This window comes from Montipora foliosa, chromosome 6 (assembly GCF_036669935.1).
Source record: "Montipora foliosa isolate CH-2021 chromosome 6, ASM3666993v2, whole genome shotgun sequence".
NCBI classification, from domain to species: Eukaryota; Metazoa; Cnidaria; class Anthozoa; order Scleractinia; family Acroporidae; genus Montipora; species Montipora foliosa.
In genome coordinates, this window is record NC_090874.1 from 44140330 (window position 1) to 44155329 (window position 15000).

The 15000-nt window shown below is 38.3% G+C and overlaps 1 protein-coding gene across 1 annotated transcript in view; it reads left to right on the forward strand.

Annotated features, from left to right (window-relative positions):
* The window catches only part of LOC138009111 (uncharacterized), a 9328-nt gene extending 2900 nt beyond the window's left edge, over positions 1-6428 (forward strand). Inside the window, exons 3-10 of the mRNA XM_068856410.1 lie at positions 3870-3968; positions 4582-4701; positions 4821-4865; positions 4982-5058; positions 5168-5294; positions 5406-5481; positions 5715-5754; positions 5929-6428. Coding sequence (XP_068712511.1) covers positions 3870-3968; positions 4582-4701; positions 4821-4865; positions 4982-5058; positions 5168-5294; positions 5406-5435 — 498 coding nt within the window. The 3' untranslated portion in view covers positions 5436-5481; positions 5715-5754; positions 5929-6428. The remainder of the gene's footprint in view (positions 1-3869; positions 3969-4581; positions 4702-4820; positions 4866-4981; positions 5059-5167; positions 5295-5405; positions 5482-5714; positions 5755-5928) is intronic.
* Positions 6429-15000: the final 8572 nt, after the last annotated feature.

Genomic DNA, 15000 nt, shown 5'->3' on the forward strand with positions numbered 1-15000 from the left:
AGGCTATATGAAACACTTTCAAATATGGCCGTCGACTTGTAGGCGAATTTGGTATTGTTCGCCGTTACCATGGCAACGAATAGAATAATATTTTTAGCTAACCTATTATTCTTTTTGCCTTTTAGTAGGAGAGTTGAAAGATAAAGATCATATCATGTCAAAACAAATTTAAGAAACACGTTTGGTTTTCAGTAGGTTCCAATTCTCCACACTGGTGAATGTATCTTACAAACATGCGCATCTTTAAAAGCGAGCTATACAGGATTTTGCAAATAACCATAATGATGACCTTTGTGAGCTTAAATTACTAATCTGTTTTCTACAGTGTTTGGTGTTTCCCATTTCGATTTCGCAAGAACCACTTTTCTAGGGCCAACTGGAAAACATGGACTGGACTCTGGACTGGACTTTGGACTGGACTCTGGACTGGACTCTGGACTGGACCCTGGACTGGACTTTATTAAACGAAGTTAATATTTAACCAATAATATAATGATTAACCGTTTCTATTTAATTATTAACCAGCGAGAATGAGAATGAGAATGGATGTTTTTTTCAAAGGGAACATAAACGAAAAATCGAACAATGCTGCCCAGTAACTTTCAATCAAGTCAAGCTACTATTAAGTGAATACTGTGTCGACGATATATCTCATGCGTGCGCTGTCTAAAGAATGTTAGGAATGTAGTCCAATTCAATATATTCGATATGTTAAGCGCGGTCGCTTTCCCCACTATTTCTACAATTGAAGCAGCTAGCACTACAAACTAAGCACTTCAGTTGTTTACAGTGGTAAATTAACTTTACAAACCCCGCCACTTGTACGCTTGGCTATGATTGCGTAAACGCTGTGAAAGTTTAAAGTCATCACGTAACAATGTAATGTCGCCACGCGATCCTATCTCGTGCGTGTGCTACTTTAAGAATGTAGTCCGCTTCAAACACAACGCTAGATAAGTTATGGGATGGGAAAAGGGGGTGGCAAATACCAAAACATTGTTGCCAGGAGAGAAGGAAAAATACATTTGCTTTCATCTTTTTAACATAATCTTCTTTATTGATTGGCAGCATATCTTTAATTTTAGAACTTGACAATCGTGACCTGGCATTCCTGATTTGTGTAACAATTCGAATTTTATAGTAGCTAATTTTTGTTGAAGAAGTACACAGGTTAAATCTAACCAATCAAATCATTGTTCGTTATCACCTGAGGGGTGATGAATGGTCTCTGAATGGATGGTCTCGGTTTTTGAGCGTTCCCGAACGTCTCTGTGTCTCAAATTTTTTTGCAAAGCCATTTTAGGATCTAATTCTCGGTCTCGCAATCAAAACTCAAAGTCGCGGTCTCGCAGACAAAAACGCTAGTCTCTCCAAAAAATGTAAAAAAATACAAAAAAAGTGTATAAGAAATATCCTACACATATCATGTTCATAATTAATTGTTTCTCGATATACTCTCGGCTCAGCTAACTTGTATTTCTACGTTTACATACCAAGTTTATCTCCATTGAAGTCGTTGTGGCCCTGTACAAAAAATGTCTCCCTTATGTCGTCAGTAGGGTGGTTAAATATTAACTTCGTTTAATAAAGTCCAGTCCAGGGTCCAGTCCAGAGTCCAGTCCAGAGTCCAGTCCAGAGTCCAGTCCATGTTTTCCAGTTGGCCCTTTTCTAGGCAAGATTGTAAATTATCGTAGCCGCTCAGTAGCTTAGGTGTTGCGTTAAAAAAAAAAGAAAATTAGTAACCGCGGAAGTCAACTTTAATTAGCATTTTTTTTGCACTCTCCATACCTGGGACAATCCACATTGCAAATGGATTTATAAATTAAGGGTTCATTTCATCAGTTATGGATGTAATATTTTACGACTCAAGTTATCTGAAAGGCATTGGTGTCATTCGCGGTCAATGACGAATGTATAAAAAGCTGCAAGCACAATGGGGAACTTTTGATTGAAGTGTGATCACAGAATAATCACTAGTTCGTGATACGTTCAAGCTCAATAAACATGCCTTTATTTCGCAAAGCAGTCACCGGCTGGTACAAGTAATATAATGCGGATTCTAATCACTTATAACAATTACGCACAGGACTTTATCGGTGTGTACTAAATTAGTAAATGTACTGGATAAAATCGATTTCACCATTCCAGCTGATCGTTCGCTGCCGATATAAACATGATGTCAGGCTACAATAGTACATTAACTAGTCTCAGGAAGGGTTAGGGACAAGGGTTAATTTCTCATCCCGACAACCTTTTTTATGATGACCGTTAAGTTTTGCTTATCCGTTTGGGCTAACTATGCCTCCATTACATTGATAGTCGACATTATTTATTCGAACACTGATTGTATGAGAACGTCTGAAATACAACGACACTTCGAAAAACTGAAACCTCTTGCAGTTGTCTGTCAAGTTGTCACCAACTCTATATTATTAGCTGTAGCCAATAAATTTGAAGAAAAGTTCACATTGGTTAGTAGAGTGAATATGTTTGTATTGGAGGCAAAAAGTTAACTGTACTCTTGCTTTCTTTTCTTAGCTGTTGAATCTGTCCATATTATCAAATTACGTGCAGTTATTTGGATGTCGGAGACAGCACGTCCGCGATCAAAGTTTTCTTTACAAAATTTAACGCCACAAGATCTAAATGATTTTAAGCAACTGTAAACTACACCACCTGCCGAAATAAATCTTTATTTCAGATAAACTTACACACGACAGACAGACAACTGCCCGTCTCCTTGCATCGCATCCTACAGATAATGCAAGCGATTTTTTTTTTCATTTGGCCCATTGGATGCCGGTGACTTATTCACAGAGCCAAACGTTATACACAGAGGATTTTGGATCGCTGTGGGTCTCACAAGCAGAAACATGAGCCAAAATATTGTGTCCTTGGACAAAGGACAACGCGCATCTTTGTCGTGATTTTCCGTGCCACGTAGGCTGCAAAATTTGTGCGCCAACATCGAAAGTGATTGATATCACGAAATCTATCGATTTTCGCTCTTTCTTGCATAAGATTGATTGTGAAATTCAGCGGTATTATAGCTAAATTTCAAAATCGATCTTACGCAACTTGAAGTTCATCAAATCCTTCACACAAACCTGAAACTTAAAATTTCCGCATAAAATTATTTAGTCATCTTTATGTTTTACAGATTCACGGCAAATGTAACTACTCTTTTTCCAACATTCACTGTATTTGACAAAGAAAAAACTTTCTGTGGTCATGTACGTCTGTCTTCCTTGGCATGCCATGTTTCCCCTTTGGCGATCCCAGAATCCTTTTCGTAGGTCTCTCATCACCAAAAATCGATCAAGTGACCCTCACTTGCACGCCCGACTTGTTAATTTCAATTTACAGTGTCCTCCAGAGGTAGAAGATTAGACTCTTAGGGTGCGTTCGATAGACCGTATTCCGGAATAGGAATACATGGAATGCAAGTTGGAAATCCTTCGTTTTTGCGGAGATTCACATTAAAATTGTCAAACATTTGCTAAAATATTATTTTAAACATACTTTTATCATCCTTGCAGCTTCGAAACGCGCCAAACATACCGTTTTAATCATCACTCCACGTATTCTTATTCCGGAATAGGACGGTCAATCGAACGCGCCCTTAAATAAAGATCCTTTGCTTTGAGGACACTGTGAGCTGAAACTAACAAATGACACAAAACAAGTCAAACGTGGGTGTTTGAGATGCCTTGCAAGACATACACAGAGCTTAGCAAAACAAATAATATTGGAGAAAAGGGTGCCCTTGGTTCATGTACCCCAATTAAACGTTCACCGCTTGGCTTAGTCAGCATGTATTCAAAGATGTGAACTAACCTAACCTTCCTTTGGGTCTATATGATCAACAGACTGATCGAGTGGTTACCGTATTGGACAGTTTCTTTTGGGCATCATTACAGTCATCGCTCAACATAGGACTAAATTTATCGGCTCTACGAAAATCTAAGGTAAAGCATAGCTTTTTCATTCAGTTTATCAGACCAAAAGAAATGAAGTCCCATGCCAACACAAAAGAACCGGTGATAAATTAAGAACATTCGCAGCTTTGTGTTACGAGGGAAGCGCCATATATTCTTTGTCAATAAGAAAACGAAATCAGATTTTTAGGGGGGTGACCGATGTCTGCTGGTATGAACTTCGTACTCAAAGAACAACGGAAAACATGTTTTTGAAAATTCCAGGGCTCCTTGGTAAAGACCGATCTACTTCTAATGCCAATCAACAAAAGACAAAATCATTGGTGCTTAGGGGTAGGTTGTGTACAGGATTTAAATGATGAATGATTTTAGCAGCCACTGCATGTAAAGCAAGCAAGACAAGGATCAGTACTAAGCCTTTTTTCACCGCCTTTTTTTGTCAAGGGTGCAGATATGAAAAAGAATAAAATAATGTACTATGACCCTATGGGAAAATGCTCTGACGATTTCACTGAGTTCAGCAGAAACATAACGTTGAGTGTTTGGTTGGAATCATCTACGAATCTCTGTTCTGTTTCTGTTCTATTTTCTCTGTCCGCTTGTCAGCGGATGATCCATTACAATTAATTATATTTCTCGTCAGGTCGTTTTTATCACACCGCCTCGGAAACAAGGAAGTGTAAGACCACAACATTTGGCAGGGCGTAAACATAGATTACGCCGTACAAAACGACGCCCAAAGCTGCGGGGTGTTATGCGTAAGGTATGCAGGAGTACAGCAGTGTACTTTAAAAAATAATAATTCGTTGTGTTCTTTACATGAGTAATGGTAGGGCTTCGGTATCTCTCTCTCCCTCTCTCTTCCTCTCTTTTGCTTAACAGATGGCCGAATGCCTCGCAAATGACGTACAGCCATTGTTTTCACAGGTATGATCATTATCGTACAGCGTCTTAATACTTATTCGAAAAAATATCAAATAGATACGGGGTTACATTTGCCAGTCACTGAGTAAACCACTCGATTTTTAACTTTCTGCCTTCAGGGAGACTCTGACGAACTGCGGCTTTATATAGCGCACGCAATTCTCCATACCGAAGAATGTGTTAGGATGAGAACAAGGTATTTCAACATAAAGCTGTTTTCATGGTAAAATATATTACCTTGAGGAAGCATACTAAAAAAGGATTTCAGTTTACATTTGCAAATTTTGCTGTACGATGGTTTCTAGGATTTGTACAGATGAGACTCAAGCGACAAGCGAAGTGGACGAGAAGCAACAAACCGGCAATACGGAGACAAAGGAAAACATCTGCACCCCCTACAAGAAAAAACTCCGAAGAAAATCAAAAATAAAGGTAATATCTGAAATACTCAAATTCCAAAAACCTCACTGTTGAAGCTTCAAACCTACAACCATGTTGTTGAAACTTACCACTTTGTGGGGTTTGAACTAAATTATTTTACAGAAAGTTCAAGTCGTCAGAGTGGCTCCTTAGTTAGCGGATGCAAGGAAAAGAAAAGAAATACACGGAGCAAAAAGACGTAAGCATAACTTAAACGCTTATTCCCCAGGTTACTCTCTTTCCTATTCAAGCACACGTATCTACCGATATGTGGTTCATAAAGCATAAAACAAGTGAGCGTTTCCGTGGCTTAGGTTGCTACCACTATTAAAACAAAACGTGCTTATGATGGCCAACATGCCATTTGATTGCAGCTATACAAGATTACAGAGACTATTAAGACTGACACGTTTCATGATTGATTTCTTTTAGCTACCAACTCGCAAGCAGTGTGCTATGCCGAGGACTGAGAGTGAGTAGACATCATCATCATCATCAACAACAGGCATACTACTAATGAGCCATATTCGGTGCATTAAATTGCACTCTTGTCTACAAAAGTAAATAGTTTACGCCTTCATATTAACGTTGCATCATACTCAGTAACCTGACTTGAACAATGATTCTATTGAAACTGTTTCTCTAGACATTGACTGTCTGCCAGATGAGGTGCTATCAGAGGTACTCCAGTTTGTCTGCGGCAGTGAGGGAGATGTTGCCATTTTGACCCTGAGTTTGGTGTGCCGTAGATGGCGGAATCTTGTTTCAGACAAATTGTTTCGAAGAAAAATGCACTTTAGGTTGCTTTCCTCAGTCTATGACTGGAACAAGGCGACCAAAGAATTCAGAGAAAAGTACTTTGTAATGTACAAGATCGAAGAGTGCTTTGGGTGCAAAACTCGGTACAAGGATGCACCTGGATTTATGAAGAGAGGAAATGCAATTCGATTTTACTCCGAAAGTGCAGATGACGGTCATCCTGGGTACTGCTCACATTATTGTGCTCAACGATGCGGTGCATATGTTGATCCCGTCGATAATTGGCAAGAACAGACCTTTACAGCTTCGTTTTTTTTTTTCCCAACTCACGTGATGTTACTGAAGGGGAAAATTTGTTTCAAAATTCTTCTTGCGTCCTTGCCTATATTACCCTGCGAGCAGAGTCTCTTTCGATCTTCCTAGATAAGTCGGGAAGAGGAAAGTAGACGAGTCTACTTTCCTCTTCCCGAATTATCTAGGAAGATCGAAAGAGATTCTGCTCGCAGGGTATGCCTATATACGCACAGTAACTAGAAGACAAAAGTAATTTTCCCTTGAGAATACGTGGTCTTAATTCGGAAAGCGAAAGGTACAAGTTTACAGGGACTACCCCTGGAATGCGATAAATTTGCAGGAGCCTGTCATTATCCCATCAATGCAGAAACATGGGAAGAGAATGTTCTCGCAATTTCAAAACCAATTCTAAACGAAACGGCTTTGCAAAGGTAAATTGGAATGACGTTACATTTAGAGGTAATGTAAAGAATAGCGCGCTTGGCCAAGAAGAAAATAAAAAAAGCCATACGCTTGCGAGGCAGTTCAATGTAAACACGTAATGCTTTGTTTCATATTTCATGCTCGTAAAGCAAAATTGTATGGTTTAGAAATACCAGTACAGAATCGACAAATTGTTCACTGGAATCGATACCGAACTCTCAATCCAATGATAAGATGAGTTTTTATCCCTTGTTGTTGTTTTGGTTGACGAAAATTCGAAGACAAATTCTCTGCGAAAATTATATGAATCGTCAACATGTCAATGCCAGTCGTGGAGAACAAAGAAACAGTTACTGTTTTCATTCAGTAATCAAAACGATAGTAATGTTGCAAATAAATTGTAAAAGAAAGCATTTGACATCTCTTCTCGTTTGTCCTTATCGGTCGTTGTAAAACATCGAAGGCGGCACAAAACGTCTTCCATATGTGTGAAACTGTAAGACCACTCATTTTGTACATTAATCCTATATCTCTAAAACGTCTCGGGTAGAACTCTGTTGAAACATCTCCCCCTCCGTTCAAACATCAGTGACCACATATCATTTCCACACGGTGGAAAGTTCTTCGTACATGTACACAACTCATGCCGCGGTCTCTTTCTTTATTTTCCCACGGCCTCGCTCGCATCAAGAATGACACGTCACACATCGGGGCGCTCCAAATGGTCACGTGAGCAAGTCGAAAATTTTGTTCGGGGTGCAAACAGTTTAGTGATTTAGCAAGAAATGTAACTTATGCTTTTATCAGGGGCACCCAACGAGAATATTGTTCAAAACCACTTAAACATGAATGTTAAAGGTATTTTAGTATTTAAAAGGTAGATATCGGCATAGTTTTTATCCCTTCAAAAGTTTTCATCTGTTCGGATTTCCTAGCTAAAAGTCTAGTGATTCGAAAATTATAGGGATCAAAACTTACCTTGTCGAAAATTTCAGCCAGAAAAGAGATCCCGAAAATTCTAGGTGTCCACTTTAGGGTAAAAATCCGTTTAAAATAGGCAATTATACTATTTTTTTCTATGTTGGAAAATCCTAGGACAGGCGGGCAAGCAAGAAATTTTACAACAACGGTTCCGAAAATTGTAGATCTCAAATCAATCGTCTTCCGAACAGATATTTTCCTAAATTGACGTTGGGTGCCCCTGTTTTATGATAAATTTAGTATTATCTGCAAGAAGCACCTTTGCAGTCTCAACAAACGCAACCAATTAGGATCACAGATAGTGTTCAGAAACTTTACATAATCTAACGCAGTAATAAACACTATACATACATACATACATAAACTTTATTCAAGTGTCTATAACTATTTAGCTCTTAGCTAAGAGCTAATTGGGGACACTTAATTAAAATTGATCAATAAAATTAAGATTAAAAAGATAAAATTGATAGATACATGTAAAGATTTACAAATTTAAATACAGTTAACGATTAACTGTAAAAATAGTTAATTATTTACAATGCTACTAACATTACTAATTTAGTTAAACATATAAATAATTTAAAAAGGGACTAAAATCAGAAGTTATCGTCAGGACTGGCACACTTGACAATTACAGCTCCCGTCCAATAATCCTTTTATGTCCATACCTCGGATTGCGTGTTTAAATGCTTCAAGGCTCGTTTTTTGACGTAAGTTAATATTTATTTTACTCCAAAAATACGGTCCTAAATATCGGATACTATGTTTGCCGTATTTTGTAGTGTTTACCCTAGGGATAGAAAAATCCTTGTTACGTAAATTGTATTTACTATTTGAGATAGGGAAAATGTCAATTATAGTCTTGGGTACCAAATTATCTTTCACTTTATACATTAAAATTAAAATGTCTTGTAGTCTTCGATTTTCTAAACTCGGTAGTTTTGCCCATTCGAGGAGCTGCTCGTACGTTGCTGTTTTATTACTGAATACAGCTCGCAAAGCTCGTTCCTGTACCCTCTCTAGCTTCTTAGTGTCTGATGCTCTGCAAAAATGCCAGACCATGTGGCAGTAGGTTAAATTCGGTAGCACCCCAGCCTTGTACAACTGAAGCAAGGCATGAGTAGGAACCAGTTTTTTGAGTCGATTAAGAACACCGACTTTGCTTCCTGCTTTCTTACAAGTATCACTTATGTGTGAACTATAGTTCAGTCTACTGTCAAGTGTCACTCCAAGAAGCTTAAGGGAAAGTTTAGATTCGACATTCTCACCATCAATTATGATATTAATTGCTGCAGCTTTCGTATCCCTGTTACACAAAATCATTGCACCATACTTTTTATGATTGCCTTTAAGATAATTCTCATTATACCATCTTGATATAACTACACCCTCGTTTCTAAGAGTCTGCTCTACTTGGGATATTGATTCAGCAATAACATAAATCTGGTGGTCGTCGGCGTACATTGAGATGTTTGCATCCGTTATTTGATATGTCAAGTCATTTTGAAATGTATTCCATAGCAGAGGACCAAAGGATGAGCCCTGAGGACATCCTCTTCTCATATCCTTCCACTCACTTACCCCTGAATTTAGTTTTACCCGGTTTGGTCTATTTGTGAAATACGAACGCATGAGACAAAGTGCTTGCTCTGAGAACCCATATGCTTTGAGCTTATTGATCAATAAGGACGGTTGCAATGAGTCGAAAGCTTTACTCATATCGGTGGAGAGTATGCCAACAACTTGTTTATTGTCCATAGCTGATTTCCATTCTTCTGTCAGTCTGATAATGGTTGTTTCGCAGCTGTGCATTTTTCTATATGCTGAAATACTAGGGTCGAGGATATTGTCAAAGTGCTGATAAACTTGCCCACTCAATAATTGTTCATACACTTTATCCACTGTGCTTAAGAGTGTCACAGGTCGGTAGTTCATTTCATTTAGTGGATCTTCATTTTTAAATACAGGACACCATTCACCTTTTTTCCAAGCATCTGGCCATATACCTGAATCGATGCTTGTATTGAATAGCATTGTTAATGAATCTGCAATCCCTGTAGAAGCAAGCTTCAACATCCACAGGCTTTTCTAGTGTTCAATTTTTCCAATGCAGATTTTATTTGAGCACTCTTTATCTTTCTAAAATGAAATATTAGTCCTTCCTGTTCATGTATACCAGTTTTAATGCTTCCTATACTTGAGTGTTCAGACAAATCATTCTCATTCAACATGCTTGCTCCTACACCTCCTATAGCATCCGCCATGGTTGCAAAATAGTTGACCATTATGTTTGATACATTTCTCGGATCCTTTTCAACTTTTCCATCCACTTTCCTAATGTTGATATAAGATCCTTTTTGGCACTTGTCACTTAGAAAGGGTCTAAAAATATTATAAAAATCATAAGGCTTAGAATTAAGATGATCTGCCTTCTCCTTCCAAAACTTTTTAATGGCTCTCCTTCGGCATTTTGTTGCTTCATTCCTCCTTTTCTTCTTTAGCTCCCAATTTTCATTAGTTTTATTTCTAGCATACTTTTTGGCGTATTTCCTTTTTCTCCTGATGGCTTGTTTCCATTCCATTGTCATGTAGGGTACGTCAACTTGCCTGACCCTCATTTTTCTCATGGGTGTATGGGTCTCTAAAATGGAATTGAAAAGTGCTTTCAAACATTTCAACATCAACATCATTAAACATTTCAACATCAAGGGATTTCGTGCTCCTAAAAGTGATCACTTTCTTGCGATGTTTTGAAATTTTACTCTCCATTAGTACAAACGTCAAATAATGATCACTAATTTCTGGATTTAAAATTCCACTTCTCTTAAACAGTTGTGGCTTGTTGGTGAGTATAACATCCAGTAGAGTAGATGATGTGTTCGTTACTCGTGTAGGTTCAGTAATTAGGCATTCAAGCTCATAGACCTCCTCCAGGTTTCGCAGGAGTCTACCTTCCCTTCCCCACTATAGCAACCCTACATTTACATAACACGGCCAGCATTTTAAATTTACTGGTCAGTCGTTGTAAATTTCCTGAAGAATGTGGTCATTGGCCCATACGAAACAGAGCTATGGCAACCAGACGATTAGTCAATCATGAAGTTCTGAACTGAAGTTGAGCGCCTTTTGAAAATCCGTCCACTACAACAGTAAACAGACTACAAGTACGCAAAATAAAATCTTGTGTCCCAGTGAGTTGCTAAGCAAGATAAAGACTAGGACCTCTGTATATATAAGCGTCCCACATGCCAATTGTGACTCAGAAATAACGCATGATGGATGACGAATTGCTTGCAGCGTTTGCCTTGTGGTCACCAAAATCGGAATAATAAAGAATTGCGTAATTACCTCCTGTCGTTCTCTAAATCGGTACAGTCGAACCTCTCCTTACGGACACCTCTCTAATACGGACAGTTCACTTGGCCCCGAGAAAATGCCCATACATTCTTTGTAAAAATAACCTCTATAATACGGACAACGGACACGAAATCTCGGCCCCAGAGAGAAAATTCATAAAAACTTAACCTCTTTATTACGGACACTCCAATGATGACAGTTCTTATTCAATACGATTTCCTGTTTGTCGTTACATACCATTAAGTGTAATCAATTTAATAAATAGATTCCATGTTGCCGTGCGTCTGTAGATCACAGATGACGTCAAAATGTGGTAAGAACAAAAAAGTGGCACACGAGGCGATAGCCAGTGTGTCACTGATGTTCTTACCACATTTTGACGTCTTCTGTGATCTATTACTGAACAGACCCACGGCAACATGGAATCTATTTGTTTATATAATAAAGAATTAAACTTTATTTGCATAAAAGCTGATGGTGACGTCAATCGTGCGTCTGTCCTCTAATAGATCATAGGCAAGAACCAATCAAAATCCGTGACTAGCCTGGGTTATTATATAATGTTTCATTGTTCATACGATAACAGTATCATTTGTTTTCAATCAGTAAAAATTATATATCGACATGTCATTGCCATTTATCATCAAGATTTCTTGTTATTACTGGGTTGCCTCATGGCAAATCCAGTCGAGGTCTACGTTTAGTTTGTTTGTTTTCTTTTTTTTTTTTTTTTTTTAGTGTTTTTTTTTTTTTTTTCCGTGTCGGTAAAAGTCTTGCCTGTCACTCCCCTGGTAAGTGGTGTCTTTGTGGACAGAGCCTTCTGCGAGTATTTTCTTAGGATCGAGAGGGTAGTGGAACTGCGTAGATTTCTCTGCTGGACACAGTAGAATCATTAACTTAGCCTGCAATGGCGTCGAAAGTCATGTAACGCGAATGGCGTTTTAGTGGATCCTTAAACAAAATATACCCTTATGGAGCTCAATAATGGAAAGTTAGTTGGATAAAATAGGCAGGAATCTCAAAAGCGACGAGCACTGGACTTCGACAACAATCTATCGCCCGTCGAGACGAAATCAAAGTGAGCTATAATATTTACCTGAAGTACATGGTAATTTGACACGATTGAGTTTCTTGTCTTCACGCACGCAATGAAATAGGAAGAGGTTTTCGCCTCTAAGAGCAAATATGTTGTTTGTTTCAATAAATATTTCGCTGGAAAAGGATTCTGTGGTATTTTCTGCCTTTGTGAATTATAATATCATGTTGTGTATTGAATTTTCGAGCTTAAGGTTCAAATGTGATATGGGAGGAGTTTTTTAGTATTGCTCTGTAAGCAGGAAGGGTTCACAGGCCTGTTGGAAGCGTGCTTGAGTTTCAACAAAATGAGCCCCAAAATCAGTGAAAACTTGTGACGCAGATGAATAATACAGTAGCTGCTATTTCCAAAATGATGGAATTACCTGGTGATAAATAACGTCCTACGCGTCTTGGAGAGTAAATTTTGACTTTGCATGAACAAGAGTTGGGCGATTGTGATCTTTGTTTTGACTTCGCTCATTTCATTGTCAAACTTTATAACACTTGACAGAAAAAGAAACTTACAAAAACCCGGTATCTTGCCATCATTTGACACAGACGCTTCACTGTTTGGCGAGTAAACATGCCGCGGTAACTTAATCACGGCGCCCGCTGAATTCCGGCCATGTCACTTTCGATTTTGCAATTTACTTGAACGTAGCAAAAATCTCCCAAAATGTTTGTCGCTGATCGTAACTTTTTATATTCTATATTCACGGTTCAAAATTAATGTTGTTTTCATGTCGTAAATATTTTATTCTCGATCGACCGTCCGGGAAACTTCCTTCTGCTCTTTCTGAAAACTGTGTATCAATATTTATTTGCTTTTTCATCAATATTTGTTTTGCATAAAGCAAGCTAACAGAATCTGTACCTTGCTGAGTTCGCATTTGTTAGCGTTAATAGTACTTTCGGTCAGAGGTTTCTGTTTTTATTAGAGGTTTATTGTTTTGGTTTCCCATCCTAACCCTAACCCCGCGAAACAGGGCTTGACTTCAGTGAAGTTTAGTATTACAAAGCTTTCAGATGCTCAGAGGGCACACTTGTGGTGAAAAGAAGTTGTGAGGGAACTTGAAAATTATCAACATGTCAGCCCAGAAGCCAATGTTTCTCACTTCTCTTTTATTTGTTATTCTTCAGAGACTGGAATGCTGTATTTCAATACCACACAATTCAGTGCCTTCTGATTTTCTGTAGCACGTACCACAGGCAACGCAGTGTATGCTTCACAGAAGCATCTAGTACCCAACATCAATTTTCGGAAAATATCTGTTCGGAAGACGATTTGAGATCTAGAATTTTCGGACCATTTCTTTTAAAATTTCTTGCTTGCTTGCCTCTCCTAGGATTTTCGAACATAAAAAAAATGGTATAATTGCCCATTTTTAACGGATTTTTACCCTAAAAAGCTAACCTAGAATTTTCGGAAGCCTTTTTCTGGCTGAAATTTTCGAAAAGGTAAGTTTTGATCCCTATAATTTTCGGATCACTAGACTTTCAGCTAGAAAATCCGAACAGATAAAATATTTTTAGGGGATAAAAATATGCCTATATCTACCGTTTAAATACCAAAATAGTTTAACAATGCTACGTTTAAGTCGTTTTGAACTATATCCTCGTTGGGTGCCCCTGAAGACTCTCCAGTTGCTGCTTTCCTTTTTCTCCCTCAAGATTTCCTTCCCGTCATTGAATCAAATTTGGCTGATGAGTTATGCAAGATTATTTCAAAAGCTCAGTCGTTGTATGTCAAAAAACGACTAGCGAATGCTGTTCAGAAGAACATCACAGACTTCATTAACGCAAAATGACTCAATAACAAAGAACTTTCATTAAATACTCTACTGTATGTTAGTGTTCGCTACACTTGTTACTGTTCTGTTATGTTACTGCTCGGAAACTGTATTATAGTTTGCCATGTGTTTTTGGAATTGTTCAGCTTGTATTGTAACGATTTGTGCTGTCCATTATGCACCTCAAAGACTTGCTTGGGCCAGTTTTGATATAAAGAACACTTAATACCATCAATGGAGCCTTTGAAGTGACGTAATATTCATGACCTCTATACAACGGACACCTCTCTAATACGGACACTTTGCTCTGTCCCTTCGGTGTCCGTATTAGAGAGGTTCGACAGTATTAGTATTAAATGTGCAGTCTTCTGTACTTTAAGTCTCATCGGTAACAATGCGAAAGGTTAAAAAGCTACATTTTGTGTGTAATGTTTCCACAGAATGCAATTTCCTGTAGCGAAATTTAATAATATGCATCTTGTCACATTTAGCATCTTCAGACGTGACAACCGTCAACTACGGAGCAGAGGTCACGCCGAGAGAAGTTGCGAGGCGATATCCGATATGATGATAAAAAATAAAACACAGCCGCTTTGGGATTAAGAAGTTATTTTCATTTTGTTCATCATCGAACTGTTCGCGACTTTTACTGACCGTACGGAGGCCAAAAAGTGTTAAATATGACTGAGAAATCCTGCTGTTTGCTGGGGCGTGATATGGTTGGTCGGGGCTTGATATGGGGGGGTGTAATATGGTTAGTAACGTTCCAGCCTTATATGCCTATTTTGTTTATCATCTACATAAATGACATCTCGACAGATCTGACATCCACTGTCAAGATTTATGCAGATGATACTAAAATCTATCGCACAATCAGTTCACGGGATGTTGATATCCCTGTTCTGCAGTGTGATCTAGATCGATTTGGCTTATGGGCAAATAAATGGCAGATGCACTTTAACCCGGATAAATGCGAGGTCAAGCGTATTACACATAGAAAGGATAAAACCAAACCTATTTACTCGCTGGGAGGGCAA